At 40.7% G+C, this 23,953-nt stretch overlaps 1 protein-coding gene across 1 annotated transcript in view; it reads left to right on the top strand.

The window, feature by feature from the left end:
* The window catches only part of nhlh2 (nescient helix loop helix 2), a 93,825-nt gene extending 70,457 nt beyond the window's left edge, over positions 1 to 23,368 (top strand). Inside the window, exon 3 of the mRNA XM_041781925.1 lies at positions 20,346 to 23,368. Coding sequence (XP_041637859.1) covers positions 20,386 to 20,757 — 372 coding nt within the window. The 5' untranslated portion in view covers positions 20,346 to 20,385 and the 3' untranslated portion in view covers positions 20,758 to 23,368. The remainder of the gene's footprint in view (positions 1 to 20,345) is intronic.
* The last annotated feature ends 585 nt before the right edge of the window (positions 23,369 to 23,953 follow it).

The raw sequence follows: 23,953 nt of genomic DNA, 5'->3' as shown, positions 1-23,953 counted from the left end.
CCCCAAAGAGAACGTGATGACCAACCCCAAAGAGAACGTGACAACCAACCCCAACTGGAATTACTTGCTATCTTCAAGGCTAACAACAGTCTAACAACTAGTAAGCTAGCTAACTCATACTATAGCTTTCCCTTCAGACTTTTTAAGGGTACCAGTGGTTTTGTTATAAACCCATTGTGTAGAAGCCTAGAAGAAAAATACTGAGGAGCTGAATATTTCAAATAAATAACACAAAAAGTTCAACAGTTCTACTCCAGAGAAGACTATGTAGGTGAGCTTTGGTCCCAATTCTGGAAGGTTCCATATCAAATTTTGGGAGGCAGCGCCCTCTGGTGGCGAGGGTTAATGAGTGTGACAACCAACCTATGTGACAACTAACCTGTTCCACCTGTACTCATAGCATAAGTCTGCATTTTATGTTTCATCCCTATTTTTAGTGCAATTTCCTTTTGCGCTATTCTGATAAATGTTGTTTTATTTATATTAGTACTGTAATTTTGTTTTCTCACAATTTTGTTTGGTTTTGTTTTAGATTATTCTATCTTTATTTGTTGCACAAATCTGTGTGTACACATCTGAATTAGTTTTTTTTTTGTCTCTGCATTTGTGGCAGTTCTCTATTTGAACATTTTTATAACAGTATTTGAAGCACTGTTCTGTATGAGATCATTTATACCTTTGCACAATTCTATGTTTGGTTGTTTTCTCTGAATCTGTTGCTCGATTTTGTGTTTTATTTCTTTTTTCTTGATTTCTTTGTTTATATTTTTTTGCACATCTTTCTAATATGTTGTTCATTTTTTTATTTGTTTTATTTCTGCTTTGGTGTTTTCCTTTTAGCCATGGCTTTGAATTCAGCCGATTTTTGACCCAGATTTTATGTGGTTGTTTTACTGCAGTTCTTCCCTTTCATGTGAATTAGCAGTGTATGTCTGTATTTTTCTTCCTCATGTATTTGCGGTGCGTTTCTGTAGTTTTCAGAATATTTTGTTGTTTTTTTAAATGTGCTTTTCCTTCTTGTCCTGTTGTCTCTGTTCAATTTCTGGAATTGCATTTTTTGTATTTATGCTGCAAATTTTTGAATTAGTAGGGACTAAATACAAATCTTCTTGTCAGTATTTGGTTGCCTGTTCTGTTTTTTTGCATAACATTGCTTGATTTTTTTTCTGTTTGAAGAATATTTGTGTGTTTTATTGCTGTTTATAACCCTTCGCTGTCTGGCTATATTGGCTCGTGTTTTCTGGTTTTGCTGTAGTTTTCTGTCTGTTCATGTGTGGTCATATCGGTGAGGGTATTTCTCCGTTTGCTTGTGTTTTGTCAATTTGTTTTGAGCTTCCTGGTGAAGCATAAAATACAAACAAAACAAAGAAAATAAAATCGGATACAGTCTTTAATGCTTGCCCAGCAGCTGGAGGGGGTGCAAGGGTTTATGTGAGGAGGGATGTGTCACTTTTACTTTATGTCAACAGCCATGGATAGCTGGTCGGGGTTAAGGGTTCACGCTGTGATATTTCACCATGTCTCTGTTCCCCCTATACTCAGCGTTTGAGCCAGTGTTTGTATCCAGAAGCAATGTCTCTCTGTCTGTCGGTCTGCGTCTTTTTATGTCTTTGCATGTGGACGAGAAGAGAGACAGAAAATCCTCCAGAACAAGAAAGAAACAAACAGTAAAGAGGAAGAAGAGAGAAAGGATGAATGAAGAGAAAGCTTATTACCAGAAAACAGATGGCCCCCCAATTCACAGCGGCCCCACGGGGACCTGGAGGGACAACTCTTTGCACCTCCGGGTTACCAGCGCCGCGGAGAGGGGTGGGGCGCTTAAACACGACTCTGTGTGTGTGCACTTTTGTTTGTTAACTTGTAAACAAAAAGCAAATTTGTGACATGGCTGGCAAGGCGCCACTCTAAGCTCGATGCGCTTTAAAGATTTCCCAGGAGTTCATGTTTAAAGACTTTTTCATTTGGATGCTTTGTTGCATCTGAAAATGGATCTGGGAAAACAATAACAACTCAGCGATGCAATGATGTCGCCTCTGAGGAAGAGTTGTCTGTTTTTTCCACCACAGATGCTGTAAAAATCCTCAGACTTGCATATTCAAAACAGCGTAATAATCCCCTTAAAAACACCACATGCACATTTTAGCATCACCTCTTTATTTCATCAAACCCATCACTCAACATCAGCGCTGGACGAGCTAATGTCACAACATCCGTAAAATGAGATCTCACACGCGCTCAAACATTCACACCCTTTTAGAGGCAACTGTACGAGTGGACTCACACGCGCTGATGACAGGCAGTGAGTGGAAATGAAGGATTTGGAGTTCTATCCCGTTACATTATGCAGCAGATGGCGTTCAGGCCAAGCCCGGCCAGGCCTCTCCCAAGAGAGAAGGAGCGAGAGAGGAAGAGGGGAAGATGGGGGGAGGTGTAGGAAAAGAGGGGTGAGGGACAAAGCTGTTGTCTTTTTTTTTTTTCCTTGTGTGGATGTTTGTTTCCTATTTTGCGACGGACTCCCTGTTTGGTCGCCTGTGGGACCGAATCCTACTCGTCTCCGCTCCTCTCTCTCTCTTTCCTCCCCCCTCCTGCCCAGCTGAGGCTACACCTGAGCCCAGCCACCGAGGCCCCGACCCCAGCTGACCCACTGTGAAGAGGAGGGAAGGAGAGGACAGAGGCGGGAAAAGGTGAGAGTGAAGAGAACGGGAAATTGCAGGTAGAGAATGGTAGCAGAAGATGGAAAGAAAGATCTATTTCTGGCACTTGATGCCATTATTTTCAGTCTTTAATAGTTAAAAATAGGACATCTACCTTTGTCTTGCAGTAAAGCAGCTGTATACCTCAACTAATTTGGACAAAATTCACACTCACATGCACTGCAGTTGACTTGATCAAATGCCACAATCAATACGCACATGCACACATACAAAGCGGCCCGTTAAGTCCCCCCAGATCTTTGCCCCTGGCGCTTTTTTGTTTTGTGTTTTCCGAATTAATTGAGCCAACGCTCAAGTGTGGGGCCAGATGTCACCACGACCTATGGGGATTATTAGAAATCTGTTTCCCTCATTGTTTACGTGGACCCCTTCAAACCACAACGCCTTGCTCTCTTCCCCGCTGAAGTTTTCAGCGAGAAACAAGCCCTGAACCAGATTGCTAATGTAGGAAATAAAAAGTCTACCCGCTCCAAGAATGGACACAATCGACATGTGGGGCATTCTGGGACTTTCCTGTCCCGCCTCCAATGACCATCGTCTGTGCCCAATGACCACCAGGGGCCTCCTGATGCCCTCCCGCTTTGGCCCCGAACAGCGCCACGCTCCTTGGCAGAGCTCTGGGCCTAATGAACTCATCAGCCAGCTGGAGGCCCTGGATGGAGGGACAGGGGCCACTTGGGGGAGGATAGGGGGCCAGAGGGAGAGGGGCAGCCGGCTGGGGTGCTGGGAATGAGGAAGATGGAGGTTTAGGGCGGCTAAAGGAGAGCGAACCAACACGGTAAATGAGGCAGGTGCAGCTAGGAAGGGGGGCTGGGGGCCAAGACAGGAGGTTCAGTGGGCAGGAAGGAGAGGTACTGGGATCGAAATGTAGGTCTGGGCTGAACATGGTGGGAGGGAGAGGATGAGATGGGGAACTTGACTGAAATTATCATTCCCTGGCTCCAATAGAGTCAGAGTTGAAGTTCGGATGAGCAGGTGCTAGAAGAGGGAAACTTGCGCCTTGTTTGTACTTTCTACTGACTTGACATGAGTCACCCAGAAGTCCATTCGTTCCTATGGGAATCTCCATGACATCCGAAGAACCACCTCTCTTTTATCCCGTAAGATTTTAGTCTGAAATTCAACAGGATCTGGCTTAAGACCTCTATGGTGGGGGGTTCAGCTACAGACCTCTTCAACGGGGCGACCTCAACCGTAGGGTGGGAGGTGGTGTACATTACCCAAGCCGAAACCAGAATGACTTACTGAATGACGTATAATTTCCGCTCGCTGTCAGAGGTTATGGTGTCTACTTTTCACAACTGCAGAATTTTATGAATGGAAATTGAAAACTTACTGAGGAAGATACATTTTTATTTAGCACACCACCAACTACGGAAGACCCAAAGAGGGTTAGGGTTAGGCACCCAAACCCCAAAGGTTAGGGTTAGGGGAAGGAGAAGGGGGTTAAACTTGAGAATAACGCCAGAAATAAAGGAAAAACCCAACAAGGGGTTAGTATGTCACTTTCCGCTCCATGGTCAAGGTCGCCCAATTGTAGAGGTCTACAACAGATGAGCTCAAAACACCCAACCACAAATGTCTGCAGCCAGATGCCTCTTTGCCTTGAGTATATAAAAATATATTGAACTTTTTCAGTGAATTTCAGAGAAAATGTGTGGCCATGTGCTATCTTTGATATCAGACTGCTAACTGGCAAGCAAGCATAAAGTGATGCACTTCCTTGCATTGGACACAAGGAGGCATTATGCATCTCTTCACAGATTTACCAATTTATGAACATCAATTGCACACAAGTCAAGATGAGGCGTCAAAATACCCAAACATCTTTTGACGCTAAATAAATACAAATGTATCTCTTATATTGAATCTTGACTCTTCAAAATTGAAATACAGGCTGTTCTATCTAGATACATGTCCATCATATACCTGCTGACAGCAAATACAGCCTTTAAAAACCACTCTAAATAAAGTCTTTCTTGTTCCTGCTGGTCTTGAATGCTCTTGTTGGTCTTACAGAAGCATAAGAATGAATTTCAGTCTCTCATAACCAGCTAAAAACCCCTCACACAAGCTTTAATTTGGTAGATGTGCTTTTTATGTGAATTGTCAAATCATCGACACCAAATCTTGAAACAGAACTGACTGTACTGAATCATTCTGTCACTGATTAAAACATGGCTCTTAACTGTGGAGCTCTTCTCACTGGAAACTGGAAGCGCCATCAGCTCAGCTGTGACACACAGGAAGTCACTGCCTAAAAAAAGACCACAGAAACAATCAGAATAGGACGCCTCCGATGCCAAACCTTAACTCTTGAACTAACAAGCAGCAGTATTTGAGCTAGAATCTTACATCTTGGATTTTTAACAAACTCAGAGTATAACTGAACTGATGACAGTCTGAATGAGCTCTTAGCATGTTAGCATCATGACCAGAGATGTGCTAATGTGCTTGGGCAAATTTAGTGCTTGTGAGGGGCAAAAACTTGGGAAAAATAGTGAATGCATCATGTCCTGGACATTTACTAACTTTAAAATAAAACATTCAGCCATGAACTGTTAACAGGTTTAATTTCCAATTTGATCTTTTACTGGTAAAATAATTTAAAACACACTATCAGTAGCCTTTAACCCAAGAATTGACCTTTTCTTAGCTCTCTGATTGGTCTGCTATTGTCAATCAGCCCCACTGGGCTACTTGACTTTTCTAAAGTCTTGTCAAAACATTGTTGTGAAATTTTGACTTTAATTTTCTTACTTCAGCAACTTTAAAGATGTGCTAGAGGGACTCAAGTTAATTATGAACAATGCCTTCTTTTGAGTCAACTCTGTGGATGACCACACTGGCGATCGATAAACACAAAGATTATGCACATATGCTTAAAAGAAAACATTGCCAAGTAGTTAGAACATTACTTAATGTTAGATTGCAAGTTGTGTTAGCATAACAAAACCTAGTGTTAGTTCATGCAGGACATGGAAGTCATACACCCAGCTGTGATCAGCTGACAGCCAGCTGATGCCAATTATCGCCTTCTAGCTCCCACAGCCAATCACATTTCGGCATATTTGAATATGACGTACTTCTCATGAGGGCTGGGCAATTAATCGCAAATTAGATTTGCTCGCAATTTGGCCTGCTGCAATATTCTAATCGCAGGCAGTGCAATATTTCTTTAACCTGAAATGTTAAATGTTTTATGCTCTACATCAGTGTTACTCAACCCTGCTCAACCAAAGAGCCAAATTGTTGAAAAATACCTTTGCAAGAGGCCCAATCTCAATGGTGAAAAGTGGAAAAAAAACGGCATAAGGTAGCAATAAAAATAAGTTTTCTGTGGCAAAAATGGTCAAAAAGCAGCAAAAATGTGCAAAAAGGGGAAAAAATGGGGAGAAAACATGGAAAATGGTCAGAAAGTAGCAAAAAAATGAGTTAAAGTTGACTAACATGGGCTAAAAGCAGTCATGAGTAGCAAAAACGGGCAAAACAAAAAAAGGAAACAAGTGGTATGTAATGAATAAAGGTAGCTTAAATGGGCAAAAAGTGGCCAAAAAAAATGGTGAAAATGACAAAAATGGGAAAAAGTGACAAAAAGAAGAGGCAAAAATTTTGGAAAGAAAGGAAACAAGTGATATTTAATGGCAGAAGGTAGCTTATTTAGACGAAAAGTGGCAAAAAATGGGAAATAAGGGCAAAAATGGGGGGAAAAAAGTGGTAAAAAGAAGAAGCAAAAATTTGGGGAAAAATGAAATAAGTGTTATTTAATGGCAAAAGGAATCTAAAGTGGGCAAAACGTGGCAAAAAAATGGTGAAAAAGGACAAAAATTGAATTAAAGTGGAATAACTGGGGAAAAAGTGGCAAAAGAAGTTGCAAAATGGCCCAAAAAACGGAATAAAGTGGGATTTAATGGCAAAAGACAGCTGAAAAAATGCTAAAAATGGTGAAAGTTTTTAAAGGTTTTCTGGGGGAATAATATTTAAAATTAAGACATAAAAAAAAGCGACAAATCATCACAAAAGAGCCACACAAGGCTCCAGAGCCACACGTTTAGTATCACTGGTCTACACTATATGCAAACAGAGTTTCTTTTGTGGATTTTTTTTTTTTTTTTTAACAAAAATCCAACTTTTCTCCCTCATGTATGTGTTTTTCTCATTCAAAACAAGAATAACAAATAAAGATTATCCCCTTCAATATAGCAATTGATATCTAATTTGCCGTATGAATCAAAATCGCTTTTATTTTTTAAAGTTATGTCTTCCTAGTTTTATTTATCTACTATGGTGCTCTTTTTAATAATGAGTGCTGTATTGCTTGTGTTTGTTTAACAACACTTAGGATGGGGAACCTAAAAATAATCACACATTAAATCGCAATCGCAATAATAATCACAATTAGATTGTTTTTGCAAATCGTTCAGCCCTACTTCTCACCAATCCCAGCTTTCAGAAATGCTGATGCACCATGTTGCCGCTGCTGGCAAAGCCTAACCTCCTCCACCCCAGCCTCCTCCTTTATAGCATAAAGCTTGCTGCACCCTCATATTCAGATTCATGCTGCTCTGGATCAATTGCTTCTGAACTCATTTTATTGTATTCCATATGCATTGTCATAATGTAAAAAGTATCTTTTGTGTTACTTTTATGTCATGTAAAAGCATAATCAGTTTTCCCTTATTGTAGGAATCTGCCTCTTTGAGTTTCTCTTCACTTATTTCCACTGTCTGCTTGACTTGATCATGACACCCACTCAAAATTGGTCAGTCCAGTATGACATTTTTACAGTGTAATGGGGTTTGATTGAGTATGGCAGGACTGTAGAACACAGCTGGATCGTTTGCTGACTAATAATGCTAACTCTCTCTGTGAAATCATCACACATTACATTAGCGTCACTAACAAGATCCTTTCCTCTGCACAGTCAACAAACTCATCATCCTCCCTCATCTCTCTGTCCCGAGCGTTTTCTTTCTGCTTCGAGTGTTCATGTCTGAGCGCACCTCCATGAGAGAGAGGGAGAGAGTGAGCACCTTTGTGTGTCCATATGTGTCTGGGTGGCGGGGAGAACGCGCTCGCTGGGCGCCCTGCTGGGAGCACAGATGGTGCCGAGGCCTGCCACGGCAGCGCTGACGATGGCCACATTCTCACATGGGACCCCCAGCTTTCTGGATCCCGCACCTCCTGTTCAGGCCTGAACCGACACCCCTCCACTCCCTCCCCCCACCCTCGTCTCTTTCTACCACATACACAAAAAGAAGGACACACAAGGCCAGGGTCCAGGCCACTGCCTATTTCACTTTGCTGGAAGAAAAGACAGAACATGACACATGGACAAGTTGGCGTTCATGCTTTGCCCAGTGATGCAAATGTGGAGAGTTTTGGGGGCTAAAATGCTCATTTGTTACTTCCTCTGTCTCCTTTTTCTAGTCATACAAAGTGCACTTTCCTCCTCTTCGTCTTCATTTTCCCTCACTTCCCTTCTTCTCTCTCCGGCCTCTAATTTCTCCTCTCCTGGATGCCCCCCGTGGCTTGCCGTCCACCTGAGAGAAGCCTCATATATCTCCTGACAGAGTGACTAATCCTTCCCATTTCGCAGCTCCATCCCACTGCTCTCTGAATGTTCAAACCTCTGCGCAGTTACATGTGTGATAGGTGACAGTTTGGAAATCCAGTTCAAGGTGTTTTTTTGTCGTAACAAGCAACTCGGACAGCTGACAGATCGGAGAAATAACTCCATTACAGACGTCACATCAGAGTGACATCACTGTGCAACTTTCTGATTCTTTAAAGTGGCGTTACTTGCCACAAGCCTGGAAAACAATCAAATCTATTTTGAAAAATCACATTTCAAATTTGCATCTTATTCCCTCCAAAAGTCTGCAATATTAGGCCGCAGCTGGATCGGTGATACAAGCCCCGCAAAGAATAATCATAGCCATAAATCAGTGCACTGCTTCCTGTGTGTCGGATAGTTCTGAATGATTGTAGGTTCCACAGAGAGACAGAAGGTGAAACTTGTGTTCCCAAGGTGGTCTTTTTAGTGAAATATTTCACCCTGAAATGTATAAATGGAGTAAAAAAGTTCAGCCTGTTCATTTCAATAGCTTGCAGGAGATGAAATGTAACAACTGTGGCTAGTTATGGTTTTCAGATAACCTTCAGGGGTTGAAATATGTCTTTAATGCAGCAGTGATGGTCTTTTTGTGTGCACAGAGGTTCATGAAAAGGATCAGCTGAGGAGAGCTTGGTAAATCAATCCTACTGAATGCATGTGATGTGAGTTTTTACATTTTTGTTGTGAGCCATTTCAATGGCAAATTCCATCTGTTTAATGATAGAGGTCTGGTTTAACTTCAGCTTAATTCAAAAGTCGCTGAAATAGCCTCGCTAGGAACAGCTGGGGCTGGAGGCGTTGTATGTTTTGTTGTCTAACTGTATGTCTGGACCATTTTTGTTAACACAGTATCTCAAGAACACCTCGAAGAATTATTTTCAAACTTCACACCAACGTCCACCATGACTCAAGGAAGTCATCTAGGCTTCATGTTCATTCCTGACCTGTAAACATGATACCTCATAAACCCCTAGAGCAATGATCATCAACTGGCAGCCCAGGGGCCATATCAGGCCCCCTAAAGCTTCCTGTCCAGCCCCCGAAAGGTCATTAAATTCATAAAAGTAGGAAAAGAAGATTTGTGGTTTTAAGAGTATCCTTTGGCTTTAAATGTCTGAAATGGGTGATAAGTAGCAAAATGGGTTGTAGAGTGGCACAAAGGGAGAAAAATTGGCAGAAAAAGTTGCAAAAAGATGTTAAAATGTGGCAAAAAATGGTAAAAGGTGAAAAAAGGGGCAAAAAGAATAAAAAATGGTTACAAATGACAAAAAGTAGTGCAAAAAAAAGTAATGAAAAGGGATAAAAAGTGTCAAAAAATAGAAGAAAAGTGGCAAAAATTGAAAAGAGTGGCACACAGGATAATATATGCAGGAAACGTTGTTTAAATGGAAAAAAATGGGTTAAAGGCTAAATTTGTCCATGTAGGGACTCAGTCGGAAAACCTCTCCTGGCTGGGAATGAGATCCTGCTCCAAGTGGACGAGTTCAAGTATCTCGGGGTCTTGAACTGGACGAAGTGGCCGGGGAGAGGGAAGTCTGGGCTTCCCTGCCTCAGGGAAGCCCAGACAACCTCAGATAAGCGGGAGAAGATGGATGGATGGATGGATAGATGGCAAAAAGTATCAAAAATGGGTTAAAAGTGGCAAAAATTGGTTATAAAGTTGTAAGAATTGTTGATAAAGAATGTAACGAAAAGGGGTTAAAAGTGGCAAAAAGAGAAAAAAGTGGCAAAAATGGATAAAAGTTGTACAAAGGGGATAAAACATGCAGGAAAAGTGGTTCAAAAATGGTTAAAATCTTGCAAAAATTGGGTTAAAGAGGCAAAAAGGGGTTAAAAGTGTCAAAAATGGGTCAACACTGGTGCTAAATTACAATTGTGAAGGGCCCATTCTGTGGGATTTTCAGGGGCCCAGCCAATTCTGTTGTCAGGCCTGTCTCCCTGTGGCCTGCTGCATGATAGATAATAGGGATAGATCTCACTGGTAGTGACTAAAAATTTTCTGCATTTCAATCAGACCAAAATATTGATTTAATTTTGTTTATGTGAAAGTCCAGCCCCAGAGATTCTGTCGAGACTAAATCTGGTTCTTGTGTAAATGTACTTGATGACCCCTGCCCTGGAGGGATTTTCTTCAAGCGTTACAAACCTGTCCTATCTGAAAAGAACAATCAACTACTACATTTTGTGGTCAAACATCAAGATCATTGAGTCTAATGTTCACCCCTTGCTTTTGAATTCATTTCTCAAGAACTTGTTGATGGATTTTTTGCTCAAACTTTCCACAAATGTCCTCCAGGCTTCACTGATGATCTGATAAGACTTTGGAATTCTTTTTTCAAAGGAAAGATCACTCTGCCTAATGTTCATCCCTCGCTCTTGGATGCAATACCTCAAGAAGCCGTTGAAGGATTTTCTTCAAACTTTTCACACTCTGATACAAGGAGGAAATGTTGAGGATACAGGCCAAGATCATTCAGCCTCATGCTCACCGTTGACTGGGAGCACAGAATAGCACAGATGCTTAAAGACAGTTCTTCACCCTGAGTCAAGGATGAACTGATTATGTTTTGGAGGTCAAAAACCAGGACACTGGGTCTTGTATTCATCCCTTGCTTTCGAGCATAATATCTTAGTAACTGTTGAAGGACATCCTTTGTACTTTGCACAAATGTCCACTTTGACTCGGATTAATTGGTCAGATTAAAGTATTTTGGTCAAGATCAAGATATTTGGCCTCATCTTTGCCTTTGCTTGTGGATGCAATATCTTATGAACCCTTAGAGGGAAACGAAAGCTTTCCCAACCCTCCTTCCTGTCCCACCTCTATTGTTCTCTTGGATGGCTATTGGTTTACCTTGTGGAGGCGTGTAACTGCCAGGCTGTAGTTTTGGTCCAACATAAAGGAAATTTGTTCTAAATTAGTTTTCTTTCAAAAGGCAGGAACTACGTCCTGAAAGAGATAGTGGATCTTTGACAACAGCGGTACAGGTCTTTATAGAACTAACCAATCAAACACTAAACGTCATTTGGACTTTGCGTTGTGGTCTTAATCTTGTCAGTCTATCATAGCCCCAGTATAGGCCAAAAAAGCTGTTCAAATTTTGGCTTTGTTTAGTCCATTGGATTCAGTTCAAATATAGCCCAACCAAAGTAGTTGAAAACTGGGTTTTGTTGAGTCTGTCTGACTTGGTCTAAATAGAGCCAAAGAAAAGATGTTGAAAATTGGGCATTGTAAAGACCACCTCGTTGGGTTCAAATATAGCCCAAGAAAAAAAAATGATACATTTGAAAAATAAAAATAATCTATCAGTTATTGTATCAATAAAAGTTTTATGGTTGGCTGCCTTTAGGAGGTTTTGTTTTACTGTTATTTTTAACACTACTTATTTAGTTGAACATATTTTTGTACTCTTTGTAAATAATTATTTGATTTCAGTTTAATTGATGTTTCAGAATTAAAAGGCATGTTCTATCGGAACACAATAAATGGTTAAATAGTGGTTTTTGTGAACTGTCTGGGTTTTAAACCATGTATTGCATGGGGTTGGCCTACATTTGAGAGGAGAGTGCAAACTTTAATCTCAGGGATCATCCCACCTCTGGTTCTGTCAAAACCTTAGTTCTCCAGTTCTCAATGTATATATTAATGACTGTATTTCTGCTTGCTGCATTTCAGTGAAGGATTTAAAGAAACTCCACCTTACTGAGCTTCAGCTGATCAACACTAGAGGCTAATCGTAGAGTTAGAGAAGTCTTTTGGAGCCGTCTTTTCCAAGACCTAAGAATGACAGCTTTTTACCTTTCACTTTCCAAACTAAGTTCGTCCATGTAGGGACGTCTAAAGCCTGATTAATGCTCTGCGTTGCGTCGACAGCGTAGCTACGCGTAGCCCTCTGCGACGACGCGGACTGCAAGGGCTGTGATTGGTCTGCTCAAAACATCATTTCTTCATCCACGTCCCTCAGTGGGCGAACCAGTGTGGTAAATTCACTCGTTCTCAGCCCCGTTTAGTGGTCGTACAGACCACCTCTGCAAACGTCTTCCCTGTCACCTGCTCTTCAACATTTGCAAAAAAAAAATTTGTTTGTTGATATCGATAAGCTCCAACTCCAAAAACACACCCGCTCCACCTCGGTCCCCATAACCGGACGATAAACAAGGATTTGGGTGTGAAACCACACACACACACACACACACACACACACACACCCACACCCCCTAGTGACATGGCGGTGAATTACAGAGCGACACGTTCCCTCGACACAGAACTTCAAATGGTCAATGACGGTGTCGTGACGCAACGCAGAAGCATAAATCAGGCTTAAAAGAGAAGTCTTTCTACGAACTAAAGATGACTGCTTTTCACAACCAATTGTAGTCTTATGAGGGGAGTCTCCAAGGAGACTGATTTTTGATGACCCAAAAATGACAGTGAGACTTTTCACTTTTAAACCAAATCTAGATGATTGGACCTATACCACTGGGGTCTTTTTAAGAGATATTCAACATTAAGACAAAGGGGGTTTTGACGGTGGATTGGCTCAATTGTTGGTGGAGCAGTTGCCCAAATATGGAGGTTGAAGTCCCTGATGCACTGGTCGTGGGACTGATTCCCAATCCCAGTATTTGTTTGGTCCATGTCTGCCCCTGCTCACTCACCCCATGTTTCCTTTGTCTCCTTAACTGTCCTATCATAATAAAGGCAGAATCCCTTTCACAGGTCTTGGGGATGTACTCATGAGATTGCTTGAAAAATCCTCAGTTGCAACTGCATGAATTTGCCTTTATATTCCTGCTGATGTCAGGGTGTCTTTACAGTCTTAGGTCTAATTGCTGCCCCTGGCATATTCAAGTGTTCCCCTTTCATACATATTCCTCACAGCAGGAGATTTTCCATGTCAGGTGGAGGGGATACTCAAGGTAGTACTTCTGTTTTTACTCTACCTCCAATGCAATGTGTAATTCAATGAAAAAATGTAGTCATTTGAATTTCACACATAAATACTATATCAGAGAATTTTCAGGAGTGTAATGCATGTGTGAAAGGGGCTAAAGACATTTTCTTAAGCAGGAGCATGACTTAATGACTTCATTTACCAGCAGCACCATGACTAAACCAGACATCATCCCTTTGGCTGCAGTGACCATCCTCTGTTGACTGCTCCACCCTCACAACATCAGCTGTGGCGTGTAACTGCAGCAAGCACCAACAAAACAGCCTTGGAGGGGTCCTACATGTCTTTGGCTGAGGGCCTTCTACGGACCGAGGAGGGGTCCAGACCACCAAGCATCTCTGCTTCTCCTCCGTCTGTGGAGCAATTAGGGTGGAGGGCCATGTGTGCGTCGTGTGTCCGTGGGCTCCAGCTGTCAGGAGGCCTCTGTCTCCTGGTCTTGACATGTCTCTGATACACCCCACTGTGAGTCTCTCTGTGTCACACACACTCCACGGACCCGGCCGGAGCCCAAGGCGAGCTGTCCGTCATCTCACACATATTCACAACGCTGTTTGTCTCTTGTGCAGCAGAATTTTCACTGATATGTTCCTTCTGGCGTTGTTGAAGTACTATTCTCTCTTTCACTATCAGTGACTCCGTGCATGTGTGGTGGCACTAAGCATAGCGGTGGCTGCGGGCCACGGCAAGTCATCCGTGCTTCCCCTTATCGTTTTAATCACCTCGTTAGGCGCAGCTAGTCCCCCCACACTCACTGGCCACTGCCCCCTCTTCTGGAACCAGGCCCTCCTGACCCGACGCTGGTGGTGCCAACAGGCACAGAGGGGCATGATGGGAGGAGGACGAGAAGAGGGGAAGAAGGGGAGGGGAGAAAAATGTTAAGAGTGGTTCTCTTGGATCTTGATTTATAACATCTATCTTTGGTTTGAAAAGAAAATACTACCAAAACAAAGGATTTTAAGGGTATATCAAAGCTCCTGTGAGGAATTTCGGGTTTTAAATTTTTTTTTTTCTGTGAATTTTTTAAAAAAAGCTGTTTTTGAAGTGCTCTGCCCATTACATTATCTGACACCTAACTGCTTTCCAAGGTTTTAGACATTAAAAATCACAATCTGATGAAACTAAAATTTAACTGTTTAGCCATAACAACCATCGTTACATTTAGAGGAAAATGAGGGATGCGTGCAAGCCTGAGAACACCATCCCAACTGTGAAGTGGGGGATGGCAGCATCATCTTGTGGGGGTGATATGCTGCAGGAGGGACTGGTGCACTTCACAAAATAGATGGCATCATTTAGAAAGAACACTATGTGGAAATATTGAAGTAACATCTCAAGACATCAGCCAGCAAGTTAAAGTTTGGGCCTGGATGGGTCTTCCAAAACAAACCTGACTCATTTACACCAGTTCTGTCAGGAGGAATGGGCCAAAATTCCAGCAAACTCTTGTGAGACGCTCGTGGAAATATACCCAAAGGCAATGCTACCATATAGTAGGAAAATGTATGTAAACTTCTGACTTTGAAGAAAGTAACAAAAAAATATCTCTCTCATTATTCTGGCATTTAGCAAATAGAAATCATTTTAAAGCTAATGAAGCTATGTTAGCTACATAAGCTATGCAAGTAACATGTAACATAGCTACATAACTCATGTAGCTAAAGATGAAGCAAACAATGCTAAATTAGCTATGGTTCATTATGTAACATTTGCCAAAGCTAGACCTGCTTTAGAAGTAGTTATGTGAACGTTTGCTTGCTTTAGCTTTGTTAGTTTTAGTTTAAGCTAATGTAGCTACATTGGCTTACATAGAAACATTACTTACTAGCGAAGCTATGTTAGCTGTACCTTAAGATAGCAAAGCTAAAGCGAGCAATGCCACCAGGTACTAAGGAAATGTGCATAAACTTCTGACTTTGAAGAAAGTAACAACAAAATCTCTCATTATTCTGGCATTTAGCAAATAGAAATCATTTTAAATGCAAAGCTAATGAAGCTACATTAACTACATATGCTACACAAGTAACATAGCTACATGACTCATGTCGCTAAAGATAAAGCAAACAAAGCTAAATTAGCTACGGTAGATTGTGCGACATTTACAAAAGCTAGACTTGCTTTAGAAGTAGTTATGTGAACGTTGGCTTGCTTTAGCTTTGTAAGCTTTAGCTTAAGCTAATTTAGCTACATTGGCTTGCACAGAAACATTACTTACATAGGTAGCGAAGCTATTTTAGCTGTACCTTAAGATAGCGAAGCTAAAGCGAGCAATGCTACCAAATACTAAGCAAATGTACGTAAACTTCTGACTTAAGAAAGTAACAAAAAACTCTCATTATTCTGACATTCAGCAAACAGAAATTATTTTAAATGCAAAGCTAATGAAGCTACATTAGCTACATTAGCTATGCAAGTAACAAAGCTACATTTGCTATGGTATATTATGCAACATTTGCCAAAGCTAGACCTACTTTAGAAGTAGTTATATGAAAGTTGACTTGCTTTAGCTTCATTAGCTTTAGCTTTAGCTAATGTAGCTGCATTGGCTTTAATAAAAACATTACTTCTGTAGGTAGCGAAGCTATGTTAGCTGTAGCTAAAGATACTGAAGCCAAAGCGAGCCAACGTTAGCGTATCTACTGCTAAATTTTGTCTACACACAATTTAATCCCCAGATTTAACATTGAGTATTTTTTTGTCTTTTATGCAGGCTATGAAATGTTGCTTAGTTTTTGTAATGTGGTTATTTTTTTAATGGAACTGCCAGACTTTGTATATGAATAATCTTCTAAAACATACTGGCTACGAGTTTCTCTTTTTTCTTAAAGGTAAATGATAACAATGGTTCACCTACTTTACCTCTTTGTACCCCTAAAGATTTAAGCATAAATTATTATCCTTTAACTTCAAATAAATGCAGAGGTTTTTAAACAAGACTCAGCTGTTTCAATTATAAGGTCCTAAAATGTCATACACAAGTGGTGCAACTTACTCAGTAACCCAACGACTTTCAAATGTAGCCTATAGTTTAGAACTAAATACATGGGAATATGTATTTTAAAAACAAAGAATCTAAACAAGTCAAGGACTAAAATTTGCATTATCAATACAGGCATCAAATAAGCAAAAAGTTTAATTTCATTCTTTAAAGACATGGATGCTGTCTGAATCATTCAGAAAATTGATGTTTCATTGAAAAATCTGGCACCAAATAAGCCTTTCTGTCTACCATGTCTGTTGAGAAAGATATGAAAAAAATCCAGCCCTTTTCTGATCTCTATTGAACAGTGATGAAAATTTGGCATTGGAAAGCATGGTATTGTTCCAAAAATTGAACTATTTGAGCCTAGTGAGCACAACAACAAAAACAGCTGGTGCAGAGGGCGTTTAGTGCTTAGTGCACTCCTGACTCCTGACAAAGTTGAAAATGCTGAAAATTTGAAGGAAAAAAAACACCAATTTAACTTTGTAGAGAAAGTAGGGGCTGTCAATGTGAAGAAAATAGTGAACACAAGCCCAAATGATGACATCTTGGTTGTTCTTGCCTTTTGTATTGCTGGTCACATTCAAGCCACAGAATATAAATTCTGCCACCAGGGGGCAGTCAATCAAAACAATAACAAAAGCTAACAAGTAGAGACTTGCTGCTCACCTCTGCCCACCTCCTCTGCTTACTTCTTGTTTGAATTGAGGACTGTGTTGATTAAAACCTGAACTCCATCAGGTGTGTTTACATAACCGTAAACCACTGTTTTTGTTTCATTGGTTAATTTCTCATAATGAGGGAGAAAAGCTGTTAAAAGTTGACTTCCCAGTTTGCGCTGCAAGCTACTCACATTTACCATAATGGCCACTTTTAACAGCTTTTCTCCCTCATTTTGTGAAATACATACATGTAACAAAACCATTAGTTTACTGCAAGGGTAGCCAAACTTTTTCACTGTGGGTTTCGTGAAGAAAAATACAAGGATGACTAGAACACTTTTATACACCTCACCTTTGCTGTGTTAAATGTGGGTCAACTGAAAATGGGCCACAGGCCATGGTTTGGAAACCCCTGGTTAACTAGTAAATACACCTCACAGACTGCAGCCTTTCGGCAAAAGCCTCATCAATTTAAAACAAGAAGTAAACAGCCAAAGTGGGTCTTTGGCTTCATAAGGGCCCCAGCATCAGAGTACCAGGACTCTATAGAAATCCAAAGGATTATTTATTTCCACCTATTTCCTCAGTTCTTAGTGCCTAAACATGCTCAAAACGTACCAAACTTGGCAGGCACACCAGGCCCAGTGAAACATTAGATATTTCATGAGTCTCTCCAATAGAGTGGTGGAAATTGGCTCAGTAGCGCCCCCAACAGTTTGCAAAGAGGCAGCCCACAGAGTGAGTTTCACTTAGAAGGATGGCATTTGGTAGGCATAGCTGGCTTCCTGTGACTTAAAAAAAATTCTCCTATCATCATGGTGAATTGCCAACAGGAAGTCCGCCATTGCGAAAAACTGGCAAATTTGGTGGTTTTGGCCTTTTTTAAGGCTCCTCTAAGGAGGTTAATCCAATCAAGCTAAAATTAGAATAAGAAATTTTATTGATAAAAGTGTGTTCGTCTTACGTACAAAACTCAGAGGGTGTGGCCTCCAAAATAACATGTCTTACCAGGAAACAGGAAGTAGTTTTATCTCAACTGAATGTCATCATATCTGAGTCAAACTTTATGTAAATGACAAGGGTCCAGCCTGGGACTAGTCAGAGTGCCCCCTAGTGATGACAGGAAATGTCATGTTTTCACTCTCTGTCAGCGAATTCCGACGTCAACACCATTCTTCGCCATAAAGTCAAAGTGCTATAACACAGCTGTAATTACTTGTATTTTGACCAAATTGTAGGCACTCAACAACCCAACCCTGAATATGTCTGCATGGGAAGAAGGCGCCACCTAATTGCACAAGAAGTTGCCGTTTCACGAGATACAGGGAAGCTTGGGCAACTAAATGTGTACTAAAGTCAAGAGGATTTTTGTGATCTGTTGCAACTTAGCAGCACAAATATGAAAGAGATGGAGAAACAGAACAGCATTTTCCTGTAGGAGTTCACACTTCCTGTTTTTAGCAGTTTTTGGCGTGACATCCAGTGTTTACCTGGCAATGTTGTAGCTGTAACTTCAACAGAAAACGAACTTTAAAGATGATTTCTCAGGTTTAAAAAACTCATTAAAAAATTGGTCACTTCAAAGCCAGTGGTGTTATGTTTATTTTGGTCAGTGTTAAGAGTTTATTCCCACTGAAAAAAACAACAACAAAGAAGCTGTAGATGCTGTGGATTTCCCCCATGGGAAAAGTTAGTCCCTATCTCATGTTGTTGTCTCTAGAATGACCAAGCAGAAAAAATAAACAACATTTTAGGCTGCACAGGTGACTTTAAAGGCTGTTTGATTCAACTTCAAATCCCCCTGTCTCCTATTTACCTTCACTGAAACACGTTTAATATTTTAATTACGCCACTGATTGCACGTGCACGAACTCCCAACACAAGGACGCACGTATTTATTTTTTTTCCACCCTTTATCATGCACACATCTCTGCTTTCCCTTTGCCCACTGAGTCCCACGGGAGAGGGAGCGCTTGAGGGCTGAGGGGCGTGAAGAGAGGGAGAGAGGAGGTGTATGTTTGTGAGTGAGGGAAAGAGAGAGAGAGAGAGAGAAAGGGAGGGAGGGGGCGGCGTTAGACAATACCATTCCTCAAATATATTCCATCCCCTCCGTCCCTGAAGTGAGCCTTTATTAGTGGGGATCGTTTGGATCTTATCTCGCACATGACACTCGCTGGAAGAAAGAGTGGAAGAAGGGGGATTATCCGTGAACTGCCTTCCGATCCGGTGACTCCTCACGCGGGGGGACACCTCGCTTATCTCGCCCCCTTTTATCCCCATCTTCCACGAGCGGATGGACGAGTAGCCCCGGTTGCACTTTCTCCACTATCTCATCTATTGTTTCTCCATCGCTGCGATTGCGCGTGGGGCTGCGAGATCCTTATCTAATCGCTATTTTTATCGGCTTTTTAATCGACTTAAGACACTTTAGATTGTTTGATTTCTCATGAATCTGCATAAATATTTTCTAGCTTGACGTCTGACCCCGCGTGATTCCCATGTTGCAAGTTTGCGTTCAAAAAAGTGCAACTATTTTTAGAATATTTTTTTAGTCGCGTGAAAGTGACTTTGAATATTTTTAACATCTAATGCCTCTTTTTCTGGTGGAATATGAGTTAATTTGGAGTTGAAGGAATCCCTTTTCTGAGAATTTTTTTGTGCCTCCAAACTCTTTTTCAAGGTGAGTCCCAAAAGTGTTGAAAAATTATTACGCTAAGAAAAATAGTTCCTTCAGAAATGTTTGTTTCCTGTTAGTGCGCGGTCTTAAAAATTTAATGAATATTTTTTAAACTAAAGTTTGCTTGTTTTGACTTTTAAAAAATCACACTAGCACGAATAGGTTGCATGTCCGGCAGATGTCAACATTATTTTTGCCGTCTTCTGCCTCCATGCTGTCAAATCACTCCGGCCTCAGCTAAACAGATGTGTTCATCTCACTGTGACAGATGGCCAATTCTGATTATGTTAATTCACACAAAAAGAAGTTCCTTCTTCAAAAACTTTATTTAAAAGCCTGAAAATCAAATAAAGTGTTTGATGAAAAAATAAAAGTTGATACTAGAAATTATTTCCTGTAAGTGTTTGGCTCTGTTAAGGCCTTGGGGCTTTAATAAATTAACCATTACACGAGATTTTCAAGGCATTCATTATTTATGGAGTTTAATGTTATTATGCAACGAATGTAGACGGGATTTATGGGGGGCCCTGGCACCCAAACAAGCTCGCGCTTTGGGATTTCTCATATTGGGGCCTCAGGGTGGAAGAAAACGTTGTCACATATATTGTTTTCATGTGTTTGTTGTTATTAAAATACGAGTTGGGTTTTCAAAATAAAATCGGTTTCCTGTTGAAAATGTAGGAACGTTTTTAGAAGAGTCTGAATAAATGTTTTAACTGCAGCTTTTGCCCATGTTTCAGCTTTCAAAGGAGGAGTGACCGCAAACAGCCGAGAATAAAGATGATGCTTAGCCCGGACCAAGCCGAGGCGGACCTCTCATGGACTCAATCCGACCCGGAGTCGCTCCTAAACGGCCTCAAGTCCGCCGGCTGCGGCTCGGACGAACCTGCGGAGGGGGAGGACAGGGCCAAATGTAAAGCCGACCAGCCCCTGAGCCGGGAGGAGAAGAGGAGGAGGAGGAGGGCCACGGCCAAGTACCGCTCGGCCCACGCCACCAGAGAGAGGATCCGGGTGGAGGCGTTCAACGTGGCCTTCGCTGAGCTGAGGAAATTACTGCCCACGTTGCCCCCGGACAAGAAACTCTCCAAGATCGAGATCCTCAGACTGGCTATATGCTACATCTCCTATCTCAATCATGTGTTGGATGTCTAAAGGTGACCCCCCCCTCACTATGAGACATAAGGTTGGGTTGCTAAATTGGACTCAAGCGGATGCTGGGGCGTCAATTAGGTATGGCAATGTTGGCATAAGTACGGGGATTTATAACTCTGACAGTTTACCCGATATTTTTAACACTACAAGGCCGATATTTTGTACAAAAAAGTCACTCTCTTTAAATCTTTGGCTGCGAAAATCAAGAATTTATCATTTTTTTCCTTAAAACTGCACCCACAACAAAAATAAAAGCAACATAAATAGTTTTTAAAGATAAACTAATCCTAGATAAGATGTTTTCAATCTGTCTGAAATTTGCAGCTGAAAAAAAGTCACATTTTTCAACCTTAAGAATATTTTTAAAATTAAAATAAGGCTATAAAATTTTATTTAATCCCAAATTTGTTTCTTCATAGCTCACTTTAGCCATAAAAAACGAGTAACTGTATTCTTTTAAACTGCTGCCACCAGTTTCCTAGACTTGTTATGAATCGTGAAACTGATATGGAATAAAAGCATCCTAATTTAAACGAATTTATAAATGGAGGCCAGAAATGTTTTATTTTTTTCATCTAACATATCATGAAGAGTCAGGCACTTTCTTTAAATTTCTAGCCAAAAACTGAGCCACAAAAGATATTTTTTAACACTGCACTCACAACTCTCTTCAGTTTTTGTGACAAATCGTGAGAAACACTACAAAATAAAACTAACTCGGTTTTTTCCCCCCTATAAATGAAGACTAGAAAAATTACAATTCCGTCTGAATTTGTTTTTCCAAAGCAGAATTCAGGCGTTAATATCAGCTAAAAAAGCACCATGACATTTTTCTGAGAACTGCACACAGAAGTTGTGTAGTTTGTAAGAGATGTTATGAACCGTGAATTAACCACAAATAAAACAACTCGAATATTTTCTACATAAACGGAAGCCACATGCTAAAAAGTGAGCCCAAATTTCACGCTAAATTGCTGATATGTCAGCTTTGTAAGCTAACACCGATCTACAGAACACCTCTTTTGTGAGCTACATTACAAAATAAATACCTGCTGAATTTTATAATCATATTTGAGGCTGGAAAACCCACATTTAATCTGTAATTTGTTTCTTTAAAGCTCCTGTTAGTGACTAACGGCTGTTTTATCGGCTCAGTTCTTTAATATCGATCAAAGTAACACCAAGCTATGACGTCAGAGACGTTATTTCAGGAAATGTCGGCTTTTATTTCCGCCCGTTAAACTTTCAAAATAAATTACATTAAGCTATCTTTCCAACCAAAAGAGCCCTTAACTCCCCGAAGGTTGCCGGGACTTTGCCATACCTTCAAGCTGACCGAGTTGACCCCTCTTACCAGCACGAGCCCAGCGTTGCTTAATAAAAGATGGCAGTGGTGTTATAAAAGTTTTTGCTCCCGTGAAAGTTGTCAACTTTCAGTCCAGACCGCTCACTGAACAAAAGCAACAAGCGCTGAGTCGTTTGAGCTGTTAGATGCAATAATGAGAATAATGATCATTTCCCAGTGAGGAAGCCCCCCGGAGGCATTCACGTTTCCCCTCAGCAGTGATGGAGACCAAGAAAAGCCGAAATTTCACGTTAAAACACCCATTAATGACATTCCTACTGAATGTCATAAATATATCAGAGTCTCCTCTTCCCGCTGTGTCAATTTGATGTCGAATAAACAAACACTGGGGCATTTTTAAAGCGGAAATGGAAGGATGTAAACGAGATAGCTGCTTTAGATCTAGTTTTAGACGATGTTTTCCGTAATGGAAGAAAAAAAAAAGATTCAATGCGTAAGTGCCACTTATGACATATAAAATTGTGACCTTAATCATTTTTTAAAAGTGTATTGAATTATTTATTTAATTGTGTTAATATTTAAGGCTTATTTATTTATGTTGATATCATAGGCTGGCGTCTTTTTTGTATAAATGTATATTGTTTGTTGCTTCTATATTTTAGGCTGTGAAATTGAACTCTGAAAGTGATGGTGTTCTACTCTTTAAAAATGGCACTTTCTGTTAATCCATAGCATTCGTTTGATGTATGTTTGATGTATGTCATATTTTGTTTTTAATGTCTATTGTCATCAATAGCAACGATAAGCACTTCAAAATGGGGTTAAATGGCCTCATAGATGTTTATTTCCCTTAATTGTTGTGTTAAGAGGTTGCTCAATGATAACGAATTGGGCTGTCAAATTAAAAAAAAAAAACTGTTTCACTGACGGAAAAAATGTACTAATGATGATGTTGAACGATTTGTACCACAAAGGGGTTATTACACAATTCAGAAGCAAGCCTCTTTTTTTGCTGTGACCAAAAAAAGAAAATAGCCTAATGCTAATAATAATTTCGAAAAATAGCCTGAATTTATTCTTTTTAATGTTTTTTGTTTGGATAAATTAGTTTGAATTATTTGTCTCTGCTTTGTATTACAAAATTCAATAAGTAATTTTATAGTGAAGAAGAAAAAAAACAACATATCCTCTATCCAAAGATTTTTTGTCTCTTCAGGGTTGTGTAGGCTACTTGTTGCTTTATGCAGATCTTTTGTAGTAGAGGTATTGTGTGACAGCTGGTTTCTAATGGACAAACTTTTCATATTTTCCGGTGTTATTTTTAATTAAAACGGAAATACTTGAAAATAAACCATCTCTCTTCCTGTTTTGACTTATTTTAGCAAGAACGAGTTTGAGAAAATGTACAAAATGAAGCTGTTAGCTTAAAGCGGCGCTACAGCCGATGCAAATATTTAGCTAATTATGGATACAACACAGAATGACGTCATGTACGCGCCGGTGAAGTCGCGCGCGAGCACGTGCAAACGATCTAAGTGCTTCATTCTAATCAGCGTGGTGTGTGCTGCTAGCTTTTAAAGGCCCATCTGAGCACAAACAAGGCTACAGCCACATTTAACCTACTGTATAAACACAAACACACCAACAATGTAAGGTGAAGTAAGTGCAAACCGATGCAGATTGATGCAGACTCCCCCCCGCGCACGCACACAGTGGTCAGCAGCTAAAGGCAGTGGTAGGCTACATGTGTGCTCCTGGCTGAAAGGCTCTCTCCCTCCCCAGAGAGGGGGCAGGTGTTACTCCAGACGAGCCAAGACAACCAAATTACTGGCCGTCTGGCACCTCCCGTGGGAAACCCGGGGAGAGAGGAGGGATGGGAGAGATGGAAAT

This window comes from Cheilinus undulatus, linkage group 24 (genome assembly GCF_018320785.1).
Source record: "Cheilinus undulatus linkage group 24, ASM1832078v1, whole genome shotgun sequence".
Taxonomy (NCBI): domain Eukaryota; kingdom Metazoa; phylum Chordata; class Actinopteri; order Labriformes; family Labridae; genus Cheilinus; species Cheilinus undulatus.
The sequence above is the reverse complement of the archived record's forward strand: the minus strand, read 5'-3'. Positions and strand labels throughout refer to the sequence as shown.